General features: G+C 50.5%; 1 protein-coding gene across 1 annotated transcript in view; it reads right to left on the reverse strand.

The window, feature by feature from the left end:
• Positions 1-22,623, reverse strand: part of TBX5 (T-box transcription factor 5) — a 44,353-nt gene that overhangs the window by 19,582 nt on the left and 2,148 nt on the right. Inside the window, exons 2-7 of the mRNA XM_007104624.3 lie at positions 22,413-22,597; positions 20,685-20,779; positions 18,415-18,534; positions 17,430-17,577; positions 13,711-13,863; positions 5,795-5,886 (exon numbers count right to left, since the gene is read on the reverse strand). Of these exons, the coding sequence (XP_007104686.1) occupies positions 5,795-5,886; positions 13,711-13,863; positions 17,430-17,577; positions 18,415-18,534; positions 20,685-20,779; positions 22,413-22,559 (755 nt within the window). The 5' untranslated portion in view covers positions 22,560-22,597. The remainder of the gene's footprint in view (positions 1-5,794; positions 5,887-13,710; positions 13,864-17,429; positions 17,578-18,414; positions 18,535-20,684; positions 20,780-22,412; positions 22,598-22,623) is intronic.

Below are 22,623 nucleotides of genomic sequence, written 5' to 3' on the forward strand. Positions count from 1 at the left end.
CATCCTGGCTTCTAAGCTTTTCTATCTGCTTTCTGGTTGAGGGGCTCAAAATCCAGGCCAGCCAAACAGAGACTCCAAGTACCCCAGCTCTGGAGATGACTTCCTGCCGAGGTGTCGGCAGTCCAGTAAAAACCTGAGGAAGTAGAGGCAACCGCAATTCTCCCACGAAGAGCTCTGAAGCCACCACTGCTGCACTCTGCTAGCCTCCCAATAATACTCGGTAAATGCTGTGTATGCCGCAGAGACCAGGCATTGCTCACGGCCACTCTGCGTGCCCAAGGAAGCACTCTGCTGCTGTTTGTTCCGATTCTGGGGTTTGTCATTCCAAAAAGACCAGTGGCGGGCTGGCGGGGCGGGGGGGTGGGGGATCCTCTCCATCCGAAAGAAACAAAGCTCACAGCCAGGCCTCTGCACCTTAACTGGCAATAACCTGGCCTCTGGCTTCACGAGGGGAAGGATCCCATCTCGGCACCTAGCATGATCCAGGGTCGCTCCAGGCCAGGGGCCGTGCCGGGCGCTCCTGGGCACACTGGGGCAGGGTTAAAACATGGGAGCACACTCCTTGACCCTCCTTCTATCTAGAGGAAGGATCCCTGCCCTTCCTCCTGGAATCTGGGGCCGCCTCAGAGTCCCGTTCAACCGACAGAACGCGGCAGAAAAGACACTACAGCTCCCCAAGGTCTAGTGAGCAAAGGCCCTGTGGTTCTCCAGGGGCAGCCTGACAGCACGGAGGGGGTCTGACTCCCCTGAGTGCACCATGCTGGACGGGTCACATGCACACGCTCCAGTGGACAACCCAGATGGGCTCCCAGCCAAAAGCCAGAGTCAACTGCGGGTCATGGGGTGTGCCATCTTGGACGTCCAGCCTTGTCTGGCCTTCAGATACCTGCCGTCCCCACCAACACCAGACAGCAACAACAACTACCCATAGGCGTCCTTCCCAAATTCCCAACCCGCAAATCCTGAACTAAACCAAAGTGTTTCCCTGGGACCTCCTGCTTCACCTCATGCACAGTGACAGCAGGTGATGCCTGATCTTTCCACCATAAGTAGCACTGAGGGAGCATCCCTGAGGGCTAGCAGGTTGCAAGTGGATGAAATCTGGAGCACTGTCATGGCCTCTGAGCTCCCCATGGAAGGACCGAGGCTGCCTGTACCTCCTCCCCCTTGAGTGGGCTGTGGAGGCGTCGGAAGCGAAGTGCTAGAGCTCTGGCTGTCCTGGATTTAGTCTCACACACACACACAGCTGATGGCACAGCTCAGAGCGCGGGGCTTCGCGGCCGGTCCGTGTGAAATTTAGCAGTAATTTGTTTCGTGGCAATAGTAATTAGGACACCCGCATTACCTCATCTCATCCTTGCAACAGCTGTGGAGGTAGGCTCTATAATTATCTCCCATTTTACAGATGAGGAGATAGAAGCTCCATGGAGTAGGGGAGCCCCGGGGCTAATCAGCGTGATAGCCTGGACCCCAGCTCCAGGGCCTGCTTTACCATCAGTGGACCCTGCCCCTCGATGCATGAATTCACCTTTGCATCCCCGGGACCTGGCATACAGTAAGCCCTGAATGAATGTGTGTTAGCTGAAGAAGCAAGCAACAGATCAAAAACTAAATAAAAGAGTGTCTGGGCCACAGTTTCCCCTTCCGCAAAAGGAAGAAGGTTGGACCAGATGCCACCTCCCAGGATCCCTTCTACCTCTAGAACCCCACGCTTCTAAGGAACAGTGTTCCCTGTCATACTCCCACACCAGCCGGCTTTCAGAGATCTTTAGGGTCTGACGCCTCCTCCAGAGCCCAAGACAGGTAGATCCCTGTCCATTCCTTCCCTGATCCAACCCAGAAAACCCTTCCTCCCAACAGTTTCAAATCCCGTTGCTGGGGCAATGCCTGGATCCCATCCTCTCCATAAAGGTGCCCTCCCCAGCCCCAGGGCCCTGGCCTTAGCCCCATAGGCCAAGGAAGTTCCTGTTCGCCTTTGACAGTGAAGCTCCCACACTTTCTCATTAAGGTGAGCATTTATTTAGGTGCAACTCCCAGATTTCTGCGATGCGCATATCACCTTGACAAGGTTCACCAGCTGTCCTGCCATTTAGTTAATATTTTCCTTAAATAATCAGCCTTAACTCTCCTTCCTCCCCCCCTCCCTCCCTCCCTTCCTCTTTCCTTTCCTTCCTTAGAACTTAGTCTCGGGGACTTCCCTGGAGGTCCAGTGGTTAAGACTCTGCGCTTAGTGGGCGCAGGTTCAATCCCTGATCGGGGAAACTAAGATCCTACATGCCGCACGGCGTGGCCAAAAAAAAAAAAAAAAAACAACAAACTTAGTCGCATTCTAAGCAATACTGTCTATGAAATCAGCCCGATGCAACTGTGTGTCTGTCGGCACCCTCTAAAATCATCTCATCTCTCACCGGGGAGGGGGCACTGCAATTTGGGAAATATTGGTGTTTAGGGATAAGAAGTTTTTAAGCCACAGACTAACCTTTCAAAATAACCTTGGCATGTATTTTAACCAGCCGGCCAGAGGCAGGATTTGTGGCATGATTTTATTGTCTTCTTTGTGCTTTCCCTTTGCGCCCCCATTTTCAGAATAAGCGGTTACTACTTCTGTAACTAGAGACCGCACATCAGTGTTGGAAAACTATGACACCCTCTGCATGTTCCAAACCCAGACCGCTGGGTGAAGAGAGAGGAGGGGGCGGCGAGTGCCCAGACATTGGCCAAGCTAATCCAAACGTTATTTATGTGGGATCACTGCGAGTGAAGGCTCAACCCTCCTTAACGCCACCCTTCTCCCTTCATCCGATTGTTGGAATTAAAGGAAATTTCATTCCTCCCGCTTTGCTCCCCGAGCCAGCTGTCACCGGGTGTGTGGGGGACAGGAAACAGGATTACAAGATCAACAGTGAGCCTGCCGTTCCAGCCAGGCTGTTATCACAGCCGTCTCCGGAGAGCCATCTTCCCCACTTGTCACTACCTACCGCGAGCTGGGAGTTGGGACCACAGCCCAGAATAAATTCTGAACAAGGGCAAAACTGGGAGTCATAAGGAGTTTTCCCCAGCTTGGATCATTTTTTGGAGCCTGGTCTAGGAACCAAGCACTCTTCAGGCATTTTCTCATATAATTCTTACAAGAACCCCAGAAAGGGGAAGCTGTATTTATTTATGCCCATTTTACAGATGAGGATACTGAGGCTCCGTGGGCTGAAACTGCTTGCCTGAGGTCACATGCCGATGAACGCAGAGCAAGGACTGAACCCAGGTTTGTCTGACTCCAAAGCCTATCGGAGCCTCTCTGCTTCGCTCCCCCTCCTCCCCGGGGACCACCTCTAGAGAACTGGGCGCATGACCCTGTCCACTCCCTGTTCCCCAGCGCAACTCCTAACGCGGCCACAAAGACACACGTGGCTCGGAGGCTGAGAGTTTCGATCCAACACGTCAATCACTGACTCCTGAGGACCAACCACCTTGCCTTCCTCCCATCTCCAAGGGCCTACCCGGAAAGGACCCCTCAGCCAATCTGCAGTAACTAGGGGATGGTTAGGGAAGCCTGTTCAGACCAAAGTGCAGTCATCTGCCTAAATATCTAACCAGCCGTGTTGTTCAGAGCTGTAATAGAGGGGCCCCAGGATCGCTGACATGTGAGCCCTCAAACACCTGTCCCTCCCCACCTGCCTTTCCTTTGATGTCCACCATCTGCCCAGCCAGCTTCCAGAGCACAGGGCCCCGGCCTGACAAAGGAAAGCAGTGAGGGCTCTTGGGAATAGACACACCCTGACTACGCAGTCTGTGGCCAGGGGAAGCTTCTTGGAGGAAGAAGCAGCTACAAGGAGGCTTTAGTGATGGGCAGGAGATGGAAGAGGAGGGGAGAAAGACAGAGGCAGACCAACTGTGGTGCTCAAAGGGCCAAAAATAATGGAAAGAAGACAGACTTGGAGCAGCTCCTTCAGCATGATTGAAAGGGAGAGGGGACGCTGGTGAGGAACAAAGCTAGGGGGCGTGGCAAGGCTGGATGGGAAGGGCGTGGTCAGCCACACCAAGGAGTCTGGACCTGACCCTGAGAGCAACAGGAGGCCTGGGAGTGTTCTAGGCTGTGCAGTAAGCGTGTCTGATTTGCGTTGTACAAAGATGTCTTTGGCAGCTGCCTGGAGCACGTCCGGGAGGGGAACAGAGCTGACGTCAGGTCTAAAGAGGTTAGGAGGCTGCAGCAGGCGAGGTTGGTGGTGGCTGGAATAGGCAGCCTGGATGGAGAAAGGAGGCGACTTGAGAGATATGATAAGAAGGTAGCATCAACAGGACCTGGTGACTGGGTAAGATTGAGGGGGCGATTCACAGCACCTTAAACCCATGATCCCACCTGCTCTTGACCTTGTGGGAAGGAGGGAAGAAGTGGGGGAGGGAAGAAGGTCTTCAGTTGCAGGCTGGAACCAGTCCCTACCTGCACAGCCTGGACCCCTACCTGCGGGAGGACCAAGATGAGACTGTCCATCAACGGCGAAGCTGCTGCGATGACAGACGACCATCAGGATAGGATGGGGGTTTAGACACCATAGAAATAAAAACTTGGCATCCCGAGCCTACGGCTGAAAATAGTTTCGCCTCTTTCACCTTTAAGTGGTCTTTGTTGTCAACTTTTCCAACGGCCATAGATTAAGCCCAACTCCAGTTCCCAAATGTAGACACGTAAAGCCAAAAATGTTTCTAAATAATCGTTTAAGAACTTGGTTATTTTCGCCACAAAAAGCATCTTACAAATCCACAACTGTGAAGGAAACCAGTTATGAATGCAGGAATTCATATGAGTGTGGTGTTCGTGTCCCATCTGAAGATAATGGCATATTTATTTTTTAAAAGCATGCAAAATTAGATCTGGTAAGCCCGCTATCTGAAAACAATTTCCATGGCACGTATTTCTAAACCCAATGTTCAAACCACAAAGCTGCGGTCTTTCTCTCTTTCTCTTTCTTAGGTCTCTTGTCCTCCTTTGAACGACTACATCCGTCCATTTGCCCAACTCTCCCTTTTCGTGTCTTCCAGAAGGGATAAGGAAAAGCTCCCTAAATGAACTCATTTTATTTTGAAATACTAAACCCACCAAAAAGGGAAGAAAAAAACTTTCTTGGTCAAAGGGATCAAGATGTACTCCTAATTCTCTTGCCATATGGTAAGTTATTTTGGAACTCTACCAAGAGGTAGAGAGAATATTTAACAAAATTGGCAACGCTTGTACAATCCTTTCAAATCAGACCAAATTCCCACTCTCCACATCCCCTTCTATTCATCATATCAGCGACCGTGACCACAGGATATGTAAAAACACTGAGCAATTTTTATCACCAGCTTCCAATCCCCCCATGCCTGGGACACCACGTGGTGTCAACTTTGTCTGTATATCACCCCCAGGAACTCAAGCCATTAACTTCCCTTTCATTTATCAAGAGCTGTTGCCAAAAAGAACATCATTCATCGGCTGTGACTGATGGGAAGAAAGAGAGAGCGGACTTCACTTGAGGGAGAAAGAGGACAAGATTGTAGCTTTTGTTCCCGAGACAGATGGAGACCATCACATTCCCTCCGACATGCTCTCCCCTAAAGCTACGCGCTCCACGTTGCCTGATAGAGGAAACCACCTGGAGGGTTACCAGAAAGTGGGAGTGAAGAGGCTCCTTCTCCTTTTTCCTGATGGCAAAGAGGGCCCCATTTCTCTGTGCCTGCTCTCCTGGTGCTGCTGGCTCACCTGTGTTACTAGTGGGGGTGGCGAGTGCAGAGGCGGGAACCGAGGACACCATTTTCTTACCTTTGCATTCTTGACATTCTATGCAGCTCCATGTCATCGCTGCCCCGGAATCCTTTGGCAAAGGGATTATTTTCAATCTTTAACTGGGTGATCTGAAGGAAGGGGAGAGAGAGAGAGAGAGAGAGAGAGAGAGAGTGTTCCGTTTTCACTTGATTGTTACAAGACTACCTCGGGACCCGGCTAATAATAAGTGTCATGGAAACGCAACCTCTGGCGACCCAAAGAAGCAAGTTAAGCCAGTCACATCAACGGGACCCACCATTTCATTCGAAAGGAGGCTTTGAAAAATGTCCTAGATCAGATTGTAATTAAAAGGGGAAGAAAACCTGGTTTCAGTTTGCCCATTCATTGGAGTCCTACTCTGCATCATTCCGGCTGGAGCGGCGTGTTTTTTTTTTTTCCTAAATCGTAGCATTTTGTGTTTCAAACACAATCTTGGCCTCAACACTCGGTGCACCCCCTGCTCCTTGGAAAATTGTACCATGTTGACACGGTGTCAACTTCCCACAGCGTGGCAATCTCCATCGGGAAGGTTTTGATTATCGCTCTCAAAATCCTACTATGTCTCATTTCACGTTCATTTCATAGTTTCACAGATACAGTTTTCTAGCTCAGGTGGAAAATGGTGTCTAATTAAATAAAGACCAACATAGAAAATTATAACATATATGATAGCTACCAAACAGCTTCAAACCTCTTTAATTGTCTAGGTAAAGGGACTTCCCCGGTGGTCCAGTGGTTAAGACTCCGTGCTTCCACTGCAGGGGGCACGGGTTCGATCCCTGGTCGGGGAACTAAGATCCAGCATGCTGCACGGTAAGGCCAAAAAAAAAAAAAAATTGTCTAGGTAAGGAAGAGAGAGCCCTCTTCTTGGAAATTTTTGTTGCACTCTACAAAACTTAGTGATAGAACAGGGTCTTTGGTTCAAGGTCCAGAACCTTCATGGAAACCATCAACACATATTCTGTTAGCGTGAGCGTACAGTAGCAGGTCTAGGTAAAAGATTGCAACCCTATGGAGTTTGCCAGAAGTATTTCCTAAACGCTGTGCGTGAACTGAATTTTTATATATCAAATCATTTCATGGAAACCAGGTCAGCATTCATCAGAGGCCAGTCATTCAAAGGTCACCTTCACCATCATTATCATATCGATATAGTCCCTGTTCACTGGTCTGCTTAATATTTTTTATTTAAATCAAACCACTTTTGATTTAAATTTATATTATAAAAATAATTATATCACTTCTCTATACATCAAAGTGGAATCACTTGCTAGTCGATAAAAAGAAAGTAAGTATATCAAATTCCCTCTACTGGGACTTCCCTGGTGGTCCAGTGGTTAAGAATCCGCCTTCCAATGCAGGGGACACGGGTTCGATCCCTGGACGGGGAACTAGCTCGATCGCTGGTCGAGGAACTAAGATCCCACATGCCACGGGGCAACTAAGCCCGCACACCACAACTAGAGAGCCCGCGCGCTGCAACGAAAGATCCCACACGCTGCAACTAAGACCCGATGCAGCCAAAAATTAATTAATTAATTAAATTAAAAAAAAATTCCCTCTACTGGTACCCACGGAAAGTTCCAAACCTAAGGCCTGCCTTCTCTTTGTTGCAAGGGGAAATTCGACACTTTTAGAGAAGTATTTATCATAAACTGGTATTGAAATAAGACTCCTCTCTGATAAGTGAATAGATAGATAATTGGAGCAAGAACAATTTTTTGCGTGATTCCATCATCTTCAAGTACCCACAAAACTATCTCCTCTACCCCCAGTAGTATCGTTAGAGACTTTGAGAAACCAAGTAGTTGCTTTGCGAAACTAGGCGTAATCAATGAACGCACCCATAATTTGTCCATCTGGGGGCAAGCCTTCTGGTCTGTTCGGTTTTCTGGAAGAGGTGGTGTTATAAAGTTTCCTTCTAACTCCAAGACTCTACCATGAACATAAAATTACTACGTGTGTGTGTGTTCACAATAAAATATATACGTAAAATTAACATTTTTTAAATGTTATGTGATTCCAACCATATGACATCTTGGAAAAGGCAAAACTATGGAAACAGCATAAAGATCAGTGGTTGCCAGGGGTTAGGAGGAAGGGAAGGATGAACGAGAGAAGCGCAGAGGATGTTTAGGGCAGTGAAACGATTCTGTAGGATACATCATGGTGAAGACGTGTCATTATGCATTTATCTACACCCACAGAGTCTAGGGACTTCCCTGGCGGTCCAGTGCTTAGGACTCCACGTTTCCACTGCACCACGCTTCCACTGCAGGGGGCACGGGTTCCACCCCTAGTCGGGGAACTAAGACCCCACAAGCTGCATGGCACAGCCAAAAACAACAACAACAGCCCACAGAGTCTACAACTCCGAGAGTGAACCCTGACGCAAACTACGAACTCTGGGTGATGATGTGTCAATGTAGGTTCATCAACGGTAATAAATGTCCCACTCTGGGTGGGGATGCTTGGAGCAGGGGAGGCTGTACATGCAGGGGGACAGAGGGTATACAGGAACTCTCTGTACTTTCCACTCAACTTTACTATGAACCTTAAACTGCTCCAAAAAATAAAATCAATCTTAAAACTTTTAAAATATGTCTGGGTATTTCTATGTATACACATTCCCTCCTCCTTCATTTTTTTAACTGTACCCATTCCTACAACTTTCTGATTTTGAATTAACTCTTCAGAATGAGTAGAAACATCTGTAAAATCTCTTTGGAAAACAGCAGAGATTGGCACAATACTGTAGATCAACGATACTGCAATAAAGAATAAAAAATCTCTTTGGAAAACAGTCTTGAACATGTGTACTCCTCAAGCCAGTTCTGAGTCCAAAAGCCCATCACCTAGTGGGGTTTTCTTTCTCACTCCGGTTTTATGACAACAAAATGCAACCCAATTGACCATAAATCATTTTTTAAAGGGGGAGAGGGGAATTCTCAAAAAGTTAAGTAAAAATTCGATCATTTTTAAAAGGGTTGGGGGGAATCCTTACCCCGCTTTCTGTACCTCCCACCCACCCGGTGACGGAAGGCAGCCCCTGAATATACTGAAGACAGTAAGACAATGAGGGTGTGGCATCAGGGCTGAATTAATGCCTATTCCATGACAGCACTGTTCCACCAAGAGCTCAGGATAAAAAAATTACCCTGAGAAAAAAAAGAAAAAGGTGGCTTTGGTATTTTATCAGCAAAATTTTTTTGCTCAAACCCATTCCTTGCACCTCAGATTAACTACTACCTAATTCTTGCTCTTATCACCATAGCTTCCAAAAATACGATGGCAAAGGATACGCACAGTTTGCTAGATATACGCTTAGGTGTGTGGGTCTTACGTATGTCTTGGTGTAGATGCCTATTGGACATAAGAATTACCCCTGAGAAACATTAACATGCAAGCTTAGGTGCAGGTAAAAATGTCCATCTGATTTCATACTTATTTCATACTTGTCCCCTCACTTACCATAACCCTGTCCATGATATTCCCTTCCTAACACAGAGCTAGTCACTCACAGGCACATAAACCGATACACCTGGATGTCTGAGTTCTACCCAAAGGCTCCACTGAAATTGACTTCCATTCGTCATACAAATGTACTCCCTCCAAAATCAGCATAAAACCGGATATCCGGGGGAGGGGCACGGGTGGGGGGGGGAACAAATATAAATGCCAGCTCCAACCAGTGAGACAGAGGTTGTAAAAATTAATAAGAATAATTGTTGTGAATTCTCACTTTTGAAAAAAAAAAAAAATCCTCGCGAGGGCCAAAAGTCTTAATTATGTCTCTCTCTTAGGGGTTCATTTCCTGGTCCCAAGCAGAAAGCTCATACCTCATAAATACAGGCCCCATACACAATGATTTAAGCAGGAGGAAAATACCTTTTAATGGCAAAGTAAGTTAATATCGGGGGAGAGCCATGCTTGCATACAAAGCCATTGTTGCAAAAGCAGGGAAATGAAATGCCCATGTGACCTTTTTTTAACACCTAAATATTTCTAGGGACTGCAGCGCAAACCTTACAAAAACATGTTTCACAGAGTGAACGTCGCTGGGGAAGAGTCGAGCGTTTAAATATCTTTTTCAAGCTGTCAACCATCTGAGGGAATAACTCCCAAATCCAGCTTGGGATCACAGCTGGGCTCAGGAAATATGTCGTGTCATTGGAACCCCGTGGTATACGGGTGTGTGACAGTAGTGTAAGAAATGAACCTGTCACGTACCTGCCTCCACCTGGTACCTGGTACCTGCCTCCAAATCCGTCTGGAGGCACTAAGCCCTTTGGACCCAAAATTGGTGGCTCGTATTTTTCCAAATTGTCCTGGCAATTTAATCTCACAGACTGCTTTTCTTTCCCTGCGCAACTATCCAAAGCATAACGCTGGGCAAACAGTCCTTGGATTGACAATGCAACCACGGAATGAAGCAACTAAACAACAAAGACTAACATTTGTAGTTGTGTTTCAACCACAGTAATAAGAACTTATTTAAAAATCTCAGTCTTAAAAAATAAAAAATAAAAAATCTCAGTCTTTCAGATTCTAAAATAGGGTAGGCAAAGAGTTTTCCAACACGCGCGTTTTGGATGGAGTTGCCCTGTTAGTAAACAGATCAGTTTAGTCGTCGATCAATGGAATCATCGCTACCACCGTGCTGATTCTGTACCAGTTCTGCACAAAACACATTCCACGGATTATCTCATTTTAATCCCCATAAAGAGAATAACAAAAAAAAACAAAAAATAAATTCTCTTCTTATCCCCATTTTGCAGATGGGGAAAACTGAGTTAAATAATTTGCCTAAGTCAAATGGGTTTGAACCCAGGCAGTCTGCCTGCAGACTCTCACCCTAACCCTACAGGAGGGTGAGGAACAGCTCAGGTGGCTTCTACCCATGAAGCCAGGAGTCTCAACATCCTGTCCAGGTGGGACAATAAAGTAACAAAACAGAGTCCACAAATCACACTCAACCTGACCCACTTATTTAAGTCACACATCATATATCCATGCGGGGAATGTCTGCAAGGGCCTGGATTCTACTGGAAAAATCCATTGCTTTAGACTTCCTCCTGACAAAGAAAATAGGTGTCTTTGGTACTCAATAACTAAATACTGGGGAGAACCTCATATGGGGGAGAGTGATTGAAAGTGCTCTCCTATGAAATCTCTCTTCTGGATGTCAGGCTGGCTAAAAAGACCTATATGTACAGCCCAACCGGGGTCCCTGGCCCAACCAATGAAGAAAATCAGTAATTCCTGTGTGATCCTCAAATACAGCTACACATCCATCACTCAACTGATCAAGGACATCATTTCATGCTATAGGTAAGTCAAAGCATGATGCTGTATACCTGAAACTCAAACAGTACGTACGTCAATCATACCCCAATAAAACTGGAAAGAAAAACAAAAACAAAATACATATATCCAAATGCATCCTTGAAAACCCACGTTTTGAGACCCATGAGCGTTTAGATACACAATCTCCTAGACCGTGTTCAAAACTCACACATACACACCCCACTGGACAGGCACTCCACACACACAGATCACCAAATATATTCACTGGAGAGCGCAACCACTGCGCCACCAGGGAAGCCCTGGAGAAGACTTTTTTAAAAAAATAGAAATCTAGGGGATGTTGAGTATGTTCCTAGGTGGCTACAGTGATAGTTGCACGGGTATACACGTATGTCAAGCTTAGCGAACTGAATACTTCAAATAGTGCAGTTTACTGTATGAGAGTTCTGCCTCAATAAAGCTATGAACAGAGAAGGAATGTGTGGTCCCCCAGATCTACCCACTCCTGATGGACCCCTAGGATCTTTACTACATAGAACTTAGGAATTTCCCCCAAAAGCCCTCAACACCCACGTGTTTCTTTAACAGATCACTTTCATGTGTCTATCACTTCCTGTCCTCTGTGGATGAACATGGGTTTCCTTGGCAGAAAAAAAAGAAGATCCAACATATTTTTGGACCCCCGTCAGGGCTAGGAGGCTCTAAGCATACATATATATGAGGAACTGAGCATCCTGGTTGCTATTTTTTCCTTTTTTTTTTTTTTTTTGCCCTGTGGCCATCACCACAAAGTTAAACATAGGTTTACAGCAGCCATCGAGGAAACAGGTTTCTAGCAGCCTGTCTCAAATTAGCCTGAAACAGTGCTGGAACTTTCAGGGCACTTGACCTTACTTTTTCGCTCTTATTGGTTCAACAAGTGGGAAGAACTTAAAAAAAAAAAAAAAAAAAAAAAGAATCCCTCTTTCCCTTTAAAAAGTAGTTGCATGGGTTGGCGGTGGGGGAGTGAGTTTTCCGCTGAAAGGAAGCTCTCTCAAGGCCCGGGATCCCAGACAGGCCGTGTGGCCTGGAAGTGACCATCCATCACAGCTTGCCTTGGTCATTGACAATCTGAATTTGGAGATTACCCACAGCATTTCGTTACTGCCCTGGCTTCATGGGGGCAGGGGGCGGGGGGCGGGGGGGATTAACCAACACACACAGCCTGCATGAAATGACCTTCAAGGGGTGACTGGAGGCTTTAGGGTGCTAAGCCCATCTCTCAGCCTACCCTGGCCTCTCCTGCCTGGCTCCACAGTCCCTATACCTTCCCTCCACCCCACTCTTCCCTTGCGGGTTGGGGAGGGGTAGGAGCTGTAGAGGGGGAGGGGCACCCCATCCCCACGTCCCTCTCGGTAAGTGGTCCACACGACCCGCCCTCACTGACCCCATATGGACCCCCTACCTTCCCCTCCCACAGCCCTCTAACCCCAAATCACTTCATAATACTCCCAAGAGTCCACAATCCCACAGCGGCAGCGGCCTCTCCCCAGCCCCTATATCTTGCCTTTTCCGATTCCAGATCTTTCCGTGATGAGGCTTAGGAATCATTCAGTCCTGCCCTGCCCCGCAATAAACTAAATCCACCACGTGCACTCAGGTTTCTAAAGAACAGACATGAACCATGACGAGCCAAGACAAGCCCTTTCTCCTGAGCAAGAATAGAAGATGCTCCCCGCAACCTGCGTTTATGGGGCACCGTGTTCCAACATCACGGTCAAGCCCTGAGTGGACCAAATCGGGGCCTGGATTTCGAACAGCGTGGGGGGTCTGACGGTGACAAAATCCACCTGCGACATCCCACCTCTATACCACACTGCAGCTACCAAATGATGCGTTGGTCGCATGCGTGCCTCCCCTCACCAAGCTGTATTTTTGCGGGATCATATTTAAGTCCCCAGAGTTTTGATCCAGGCAGCTGGTGACACAGGTTGCTCAGTTTTTGCTTTTCTTTTAATAATGCCAACCTTGCTTTAGTATGTGGTCCAGGATCAGTAATCGCTGAAACAATTAAGGAAGCATCTGGGAAAACCCAAGCTCAAGGTTTCCGGCAACTTTGCCACCTGCCCTGATTGGAATTGAAATGCATCCAAAAGGCAGAGTGGAGGAAGGAAGGAGACTGACCCCTCACAGAAAAGGTGGTCCCAGGAGGGGTGGCACCACGTCCCCACCCCAGAGCATGGAGCCGGCCCATACGGGGACCTTTCTTCTCACTGATGACTTCGCGACTGCAGCGAGATGCCTCCCTGTTACATTTGAGCACCGAGCGTTGATACCACGTGGTCATCTATGGTTTGATAATCTCGTTTCTATCTGGGCTGTGTGTGTGTGTGTGTGTGTGTGTGTGTGTGTGACTTTCGTGCCAACCGCATGAATGCAGTACAAACAGCTGTGCTCCTTAGGCTGTAGCTCTGTCCCTGCCCCAGCCCACCGAAGTAGAAGCTGGTGCTCACCGTGCAGAGGAATAAAGGTGCCCGTAAACCTAAAGGTTTTAGCAGGAGACCACTGCGATCCACGCAAACAAGCGGGCGGCCCCAGGCCCGCCGGTTCCTGGGTACTAGGCTTACCTTGTGGTTCTGGTAGGAAGTCACCGCAATGAACGCAGTCTCAGGAAAGACGTGGGTACAGAACGCAGTATTTTTTGAGCCAAATCCATTATTTTCGTCCGCTTTCACGATGTGTAATCTTGGCTGGTATTTGTGCATGGAATTTAGAATAATCTAAAAATAATAAAGAAAATGAGACTGTAAGAAAAATCAAACCCCTTTGTTTCCATAAAGCCCCACTCTCCACCCCAAAATTACGTTCCTTATATAGGCTCTCGGAAAAAAGGTCCCATTTTTTTTCTCCTGTTTTTGAAAAGAAGCCAGTGATTTCATTAAAAAGAAACATTTCCAAAATGACAATTTCCATATGAAAAAGCCAGGGTAATATCCCAGGAATCTACCCAAAGCACACACAGCAGTAAATCAGAATGCTTAATAAAGTTAGTTTAATAAATTAACTCCCTGCGTAGGGCATGTCCCCGCCCCCCGCAGTGGGAGTGAAGCAAGTTTGGGGCAAGGAATTGGTGCCCCCCCTCAAGGAAGCCTGGGCAACAATTTTGGAATGAAAGGACAGCAGAAACAAATAAACAAACGTGTGTGTGTGTGTGTATGTACATAACTACCCCCCGCCCAAGAAAAAAAGGCTCAAAGAGATGCAAAGGAAGAGACCAAGCATTTGCAGAACTGGAAGAAATATCACAGGAAAAAGAGAGGAAAATAGTGGAGAGGGGGAGTCTCTAAGGATGTGAATTGGGCGGGAGGGAAGCACCCACCCCACCCCTAACATCAAACAGGGGTCTGGTTGCCCTGGAGATTCCCTGTCTCCAACTTCACAATATTTCAGGATCCACCACCGGAATCATCCCCAGACCTGGCCCCAGACAGCACTGTGGCATCTGCTTTGGGGGGAATATTTTTCTCCTTCCTTTCTATCTTCTCCATGTCTTGGGGTGGGGGGGGTCTCACTGTTGCAGCTCTTATTACAACCACCATCGTGAATATCAGGAGGGGGTCTGCAGTCACCACACTCTTGCTGGCGCGGAACTATCCAGAGAAGATGAGCATCTTTACTAAAAAAAAAACTGAGTTTGTTGTTCTGATGGTGCCGTGCTTTTGATGCTCCCGGGAAGCTGGTAACGCTAATATTTCTCAAAACGTTCTCATCTATACCCACCGAACGGCGAACTGCCGCGTTTCACGAGCTGAAAAACCTGGCCTGCTTTTTCCCCCGGACCGCAAACTGAGCGGCGGAGGTAGTTTCAGTGTCTTTGATTGGATGACCCTGGGGCAGGGTTCTCGGGCCAACCCTTGAAACCGACCTGGAGGAGGGGGAGGGGAGCGCGGCCCGACCAGGCCGGGGGAGGGGCGAAAAGCTCGGGACCCCGCGGCTCCCCGACCCCGGGCCGCGCGGCTCTAATCTCCGGCCGCCGCGGCCCGGCCGCCTCCCTGGCCGATAGCGACGCCGGCCGGGGCGGCGAGGCGACAGAGAGACGCAGCGGGGCCCTGCGGGCCGGCGCGGCCACCGTCCCGGCTTAGCCAAATTGCTTTGACGGCTGGGGACAGTGTGGAGACATCAGCGCGAGGGCGATCTAAATGGCCCTTAATTTCATTAGGGCGGCTCCGGACTCAAAGTCTGGAGTTTGGGGATGGAATGCGTGGCAACTGGGGCGTCCGGAGCGGCTCAGAGCACCGCGACCTCCTCCGCGGAACTGGAAGGACCTGAAACTTAACAGGGGCGCCCAGGGCTCGGGACCGTGCGCGCGCCTTCCCCGGGGGTCCACCCCAAAGTCACACCCGGGCCGCAGAGGGAAAGCTAAGGGGCCCAGACCAAGGTGCCACGGAGGCCCAGCCTCCAGAAGGACGCGGTCCTGGGAGATGCACGCAGGACCTTTACAAAAGGGTCCCTTCTCTCCCCAGCTCTTAACCTAAGGCATCCGTTCAGCATCCGCAGGCACAGCAGGTACACCGTCAGCCAGCCGACACCCACGCAAGGTGGAGGTCACGTCTGCGCCGGGATGCACCACAAGCTGGCCGCTGCAGGCAAAACACCCTGGTTTAAACGCAAAGGAGGCCCGGCATTTTGCCTAGAAACGCCCCCCGCGCCCCCCCCCGCCCCTTTCCTCTCCCTTCCTACAGCATAGAAGGGGAATAGGCCTTCCTTCTCTCTTCTCCAGCGGTCCACAGTCCGATCTCACACCAACCACGTGTACAGTGGCATTGAGCGCATCAGTGGAGGGCCCTGCTCTCCTTCCCACCACAGACTCAGTGCTTCAGCCCTAAGGCCCCACAAGAACGGATTTCTCATCTGGACCTTCACAAACTGTCCTCCCTCCGGATCAAATGCATTCGTACCCCCTCCCCTCCTGTCCCCAAACTGGGAACCCTGTGTGTTGGTTCTCCAAAGTGGCAGGATGCAGGTCACTTCTGAAATTAGGGACACCTGGCCTCAAACCCCTGTTCCCAAATACAAGCTCTGTGACCTCAGTCAGGTAACCTCCCCTCCCCTGGACTCCATATAAAGGCTGTGTATCTCCATCCTCCTCTCTAGGCTGCTACGAGGATCAAATGCCCTAAGACGAACCAGCCTACTTGTTTGGTGGAATCATCAAACTAAGGGTTGTAAACTCTGGATTCAGAGACTGCGTTCTGTCCTGGCGGTTATTTCCAATGAAGGGATTTAGGGACGTTTTCCCTCAAATCAGTGTTGTGTTCATTTGTTTTTCTTTGGGGGAAGAGAGGATGATGCCCTACAGAGAATCTACTAGAAGCTACACATTCTCTTGGAGGGTGGGGGACTGCACGCTCAATATCCTGCAATTTCAGGGAGTTCATCAGGCCCCTCTCTCTCGGGGCCAATCCAGATTCCAGGTGTAGGACCCTGAACTTGGTTTGCCTACTCTGGGCGTATGGTGGCAGGAGGGGGGAAAGCTGGAAGTTGGGAAAGCAAAACAGATAAACCCAAGAGTGCCGAGCTAAAAGGGGCACAAGTACCGGAGTTCGCCTCTGGTGGGTCGGTTTCCCCATCTGTAAAAGAGGAAGCAGGGGGCCTAAGGTCTCCCTTTCAGCCGGAACATACCCATAATACGGCAGGATTTGGAAGGAGGTAGGTAAGGTATATAGCTCCCGTCGTGGTCCAGCCCCTGCAGTCTGCGCTGAGTACCTGCCGAGCTAGAGGGCCCATGTTTTCTGCAGGACTGAAACACGGCTCCCCACCCCTAATCACAGATGGGGCTGAACGAACAGGAATTCCAGGCCCAGAATGAACTGCCTTAGTCACCCCATGACCCCTGACCCTCAGCAAAGGCAGGTGGGTTGGGTGCTGGCAGCAGCGATGCAGGGGGAGAGCCCCAGGCCAGGAGACCTAGGGGGCTCGATCGCCAGCCACCCAGGAAAGACACACCCAGAGCGTGGACTAGTGGACCACAGGGAGGACTGCAAGGGGCAGATGTCTGGGTAGGAGAGAGGCGGAGAGAGCCAGGAAGGATTAGAAGGTGTGATAAAGAGAAAAGGAAAGAGAGATGAGAAAGAGGAGAGAAAGGGGGAGAGAAAGGAAGGCCAGGTCAAGAAGGGAGAGAGAGTAAAAGACCAAGGCAGGTGAAATGGAGCAAAGAAAGAAGCATGGGTGGGCGTGAGGAACGAAGGAGAGAGAAAAAGTCCTGGAGAAGAGGGAGAGGAGAGTCAGGTGAGGAAGAGAAGGTGTGAAGCTGAAGATACAAGGAAGAGCTGCAGGAGGTACTCACATGCCCAAATGGGTCCAGGTGGTTGTTGGTGAGCTTGAGTTTCTGGAAGGAGACGAGCTGCCGCATCCAATGCGCCCCAGTGGCCGGCGAGTCCGGGTGCACGTAGAGGCGGCCCGGCATGGCGGGCTCCGCTTTGCCCGTCACAGACCTAGACCAAGGAGAGGCGCCACCCCCCTAGACTTAGTGCACCGTGGTGCCGGCTGGTTCTTGAGCAAAGCAACGGCTGCTGAATACGAGAATGATCTGGAAGTGGCCTGACCCTCAGGTCTTGCTTGGGCATCTGCAATGCCAGATACGCAGAAAGCCTGGAGCTGGTGTCCGGGCGAGCGCTCCCACCGCCACCGCCGCCCGGCTCTTTCTCCTTCCACCTAATTCCTCCCCCAGCACCAAGGGCACCGTGGGGAGCCTCGCAGCGTCTCTCTGCCCATGAACAACTGGCGGGTTCTGGAAGCCTGGATGTGCAAAAAAATGTCTCGGGAAGACTCCTCGAGGGCTTTCCAAAGGGGCTTCGTCTTCAAGCCTCTGCACTCTTGCCAGCCGTGGGAGCCATGTACCCAAGGAATGGGCCTCTCCTCTCTTGCCTGTTTAACTCAAATACCCCGGACTGATTTTGCAATTTCATAAAAAAGGCACGTTCAAAGCAGGTAACTCATAAAAGATAACTGTTAATGGTTTATGCCCCCAGAAACAGCTCCAACGCTTGGTAACAATACCCTCTTTAAAGATCCACAACCCTCCTCCGGTGCAGCAACAGACATGGGCACTTTACTTCCTCTGAGCCTCAGTTTCCTCGTTTATAAAATGGGGGCTAATGGCTGCTCTTTCTTTTTCTCAGGGTGAGGTCAGGAGGATGCAGCGGAAGGGGCAGCAAAAACCTCTAGCACACAGTAGGAGCTCAAAACAATGTTTATTGGTTCAGTGGGGAGAGGGAAGTTTGGTTTGCATGGTCCTCCCTGCCCTCCCCGCCAGCCGCTACGGTGCCTACCATTTATTATCTGCGAACTTGTATCTGTGGTCGTCGGCGGGCACGATGTCCATAAGGAGAATGTACTTCGTTTTGGGATTCAGGCCGGTCACCTTCACTTTGTAACTGGGAAACATCCGCCTAGGACAGACGGGGTGGGGGGGGGAGGAGGAGGAGGAGACACAGAGTCACAGGGAATCGATGCAGATATTCTGAAGAGTGCGTCCACAAATTTTAATGGAAGAATCGATCTTTGGAGAAACGTGGACGAGAAACGCGGCCCCTGCTCCGCTCTTGCCAAGATCCATCCCAGGTTTCCCTCCAAGTTATGGGGAGGAGAAAGGCCAAGAGATGAGAAAGCAGGCTGGGACTATACCTATCTATAGGAGGAAATAGAAAGCAGAAGGCGAGGACTTCTAGAGACTGGTTTCAAGGAAGCCCTGGAAGGGACCCCTCATTTCAACTCTTGCTAAAGACTCTTTTCAGAACCAGACACCTACTTTTTTATTTGGGGGCAGGAAAAGGCTTGTTTAAAAAAAAGGAAAAGAAAAAGAAAAAAGTTGGCTTCCTCCGCCCAGCCAGGTGCTTTGGCCGCTCTGAGCAGCGCTGCGCGTCACGTGGGCACCCAAGTGGGTGCTCCCTGGGGCTGCCCGCGCGTGGGTGCCCACGGCACGGCCCGGCTTCACTCCGGCCCCAGGGTACAGCTCGGTGCGTGACCTCTGACACGAGAGTCGCGCAGGAATTTCTTCCTAAATGCCCCCACCACATCTCCGAGGCGCCTGGCACTCCTCCTTAGAGGGTCCAAACGCTTTGGCCCTCCTCAAAGGAATTTAGTTTCGGAAGGAACCGGGCCCTGCGCGAGGATCGGGTGCTTGGGCGAGGTTCCGCCGCCCCGCGTGTGCCGCGCCCGGTTCCCTCTCCGCGCACAGGCGCACTCCCCATCTCCATCCGGCCTCGGGAGGAGGGCGCCCCGGAAAGCAAGCCTTCCCAAGGCCGCCCGGGGCGCAAGGACCAGTTGCTGGAACGTGGCTCGCTCAGGGATGGCGGGAAGGGGTGAGTGGAGACCTCTCCCTCTGGCCTTGGAGCCTCGCCTCGCGGTGTTTATCTGCCCGAGCGAGCGCGCCTGGAGGCGGAGGCGCCGGAGGCTTCGCAGGCCTTTTATAGTTAAATCCCGCTGGCTCAGGCTTGGGAGGGGAAAAGGAGGCCCCGGCCGCCCTTTCTTTCCTCGGCGGAATGGGAAGAGGACCTGAGTTCTTTGATATAAACAGAACGCGCCCCCTGTTCGCTCGGGCCGAGCGGGGGAGCGCACATTGTTTAATTTCAAATAATAATAAATGTCACTGTTGTCAGTTTATTGCGGGAGGCTTGGGCTGCAGAAGCGGTGGGCGTCTGGCGAGGCGGCTCCACCCGCCCCTTTCACACACTCGGTGGCTTCGGCCTACCGGATCCTCGGCTTCACACCCTGCTGTGCGCAGACTGGGACTTTCTGCCCTCAGGGACGCGGAGGGCCAGTCCAGCACCGGTAGGGACGTGGCGGGCTTGTCCCCGCGCCCGCGCGCACTCAGACGCTGAGATACCGAGTTGCACGACCCTCCTACCCCCTCCCCCAGAAGTCTCGCATTTCTAGCTAAAACTGTGAGCTTTTAAGAGGAACTCCGGGGTGAGTGTCTTGATGAAACGGCCGTGTTTATCGGTGTCTGTATATAGAGCCCGGCCGAGCCCCGGTTCCCTTTCAAAGGCTTCGCCTGCTTTCTATAAACAATGAAAGAGGTAGCGAATACATTCAACGATTCCGAGTTTGGCGATCGGGTGGGGCTCTGGAACCGCTCCAAGGTCAGGCAAGGGTGGGAAGGAGGGTCTGGGCCAGGAATCAAGTCTGAGCTCCCATGAAACCCAAACCCCGTCTCATCTCTGTGTGTCTCTGCAACTCTCTGTTCTCCTGTTGGCTCTCCCACCTCATCCCTCCTTCTCTTATTACTAATCCATCCAGATAGCACAGCCTCCCAAGCTCTTGCTTCTTCTTATATACGAGGTGGAAGAAACGCCCAGGTCCCTGAGTTGAATCTTTCAGGTATTTCCCCTCACACGGGTGGAGATCACTGGAGGAATTCACCGTTCTCCTCTTTAACCAGAATAGAGTCAAATGCAATATATTTATATTCGCTCGCTCTTGCTCTGTCTCTCTCCCCCTCCCTCTCTGTTTCTATTCTCCCCTTTTTCGGGTCTCCCACACCTTTCTCAGTCTCTCCCACAAGTTCCCTGTACCTCCCCCACAGAGGTGACCATCTCACCTGCCAGCCTTGGTTATGATCATTTCCGTGCCCACTTCGTGGAATTTCAGCCACAGTTCTCTTTCATGGAGAAACACCTTGATCCCTTCCATGCCCTATAAGAAGGAGAGAAAAGTCCATGAGCCTTCCCTCCCCAAACTCCCCCAAAACACAGAGCTTTCTCTTCCTTCCCCCTCGAGCCAGTGGGCTCATAGGCTGAAAAATGGCCCCAGCCCACTGCAACACTGTCTGGGCTCTGGAGCAGCCCCTGCCCGGGAATCCCTGTGTATGCTCTCTCCCGGGCAGGTCTTAACCCCACAGTGCAGAGCTGTCTCCTTCTAACGCCACCAACACAAGGCTAGAGAAAAAACCCCAGCCATCAGGGTGTTCCAGAATGTACATGGGGAGGAGGGGGCTGAGAAAAAAATGGGACCAATCCCAATCCGCTTTAGCCAAGGGGCAGCTAAAAGAAAAAAAAGAAAACCCAACCTCAATCTTGAAAAACCCACCCAGGATATTCTTATGTAGACACCCAGGTATCCACACGAAAATAGACAGACGTGCACTGTATATACACATGTTTATTCTCACCATGGCAGTGCATATGTAGACATAGGTGAAACATAAAATTTTAAATATTTATATAATAGGTTTCCACAATCCCAAACAAAAATTAATTCTCAATTGTCTATATTAACATACCTCCTAGGCCCTCCTCACATCCAGCTTCGTTCATTTCAAGCTGTTTGGATTATGGGCAAAGCGATTTAACATTTCTACTTCCAACTACAAGTTATTTTACAAACCCCATACCAAAAAAATTACATACAAAGCCTTCGTTTTGCGATAATTTGTAAACGTCTAACAAGTAGATTTGCTTTTTCCTGAAACAAAACCTCTTAAGTTTCTGAAAATGCGCGCCCACTGTCTCACTACAAATATACGCGCATCTTCCTGAGATGTGAAGGGCAAAGGAGAGAGACAGTGAAAAAGCCAGGAAGGACATCCAAATTCCAAAGAAGGGTTTTAGCTTGTGTGCAAGTATCTTTTCCGGGCAAGACACCCCGCTTCCAGCCCTCTGACACCCCATTCCAAAAGCATCAAGGTCTGCGGACGACGCCTTGAGCGCCCAGGGCGCCGGGGGTTGAAGGGCACAGAGCGAGAGGCGAGGCTTCACGCTCGGCTCGGGCCCAGCTTCCAGCCAGGCGAGCCCGGGCTCCCCGCACCCACCGGCCCAGCCGTGCGCGCTCCCCGCCGCCGGCCCCGCGGAGCCAGCCCACCAGGCCCCGGCCGCCAGACAAACGGTGCAGCGCGCGAGGCTGCGCGGTGGCGCGGAGGAGGCGGGAGGAGGCGAAGGCTACGCAAGATCTGAAGAGGGGTCAAGCCATCGCTCATGCCGGCCTGAAGCGGCCGCTGACCCGACCCTTAATGAGGCGTTCAAGCCGAGTTTACACCTAGTGCAGCAGGAAAGAAATGATCTGGGCCATTGTTCGCTGGCCCCAAAGAGCCGGATCTTTGAGGCTCCCCTAACAACTTCAATGTATTTCAAAAATCCTCTGGCCATAAAGATAATCGTCTCAATAAAGTGGATGGGACTATACTGGCATTTACGGAGGCACGGCAGAGAAGGGTGGGATTGAGCAAGGGTAAAAAGAAAAGGGGCAAATCATGGGCACTGCCCGCCCCCCTTGCCCAAACACTCGAAAGAGGGGCTTTGGTTTCTGCAAAGGGCCCCGAGGCCCTTCTTACCTGCTGGGTGAAGGCGGCCTGCGGGGACGACGGGGACTTGCTGGGGGCCCCTAGCGCGCTCTCGGGTTTTGAGTCACAGGGTAGATCCTTGGAGTCTGGTTCCAGGGGTGTGTGAGCCAGGCCAAAGCCCTCGTCTGCGTCGGCCATGGTGAGCCCGGGGCCCTGTGACCGCTCGGGGTCCTGCTCTGAGGACGGGAAGGAAAGAGAAAGA

Source organism: Physeter macrocephalus, chromosome 19 (genome assembly GCF_002837175.3).
Source record: "Physeter macrocephalus isolate SW-GA chromosome 19, ASM283717v5, whole genome shotgun sequence".
Classification (NCBI taxonomy): domain Eukaryota; kingdom Metazoa; phylum Chordata; class Mammalia; order Artiodactyla; family Physeteridae; genus Physeter; species Physeter macrocephalus.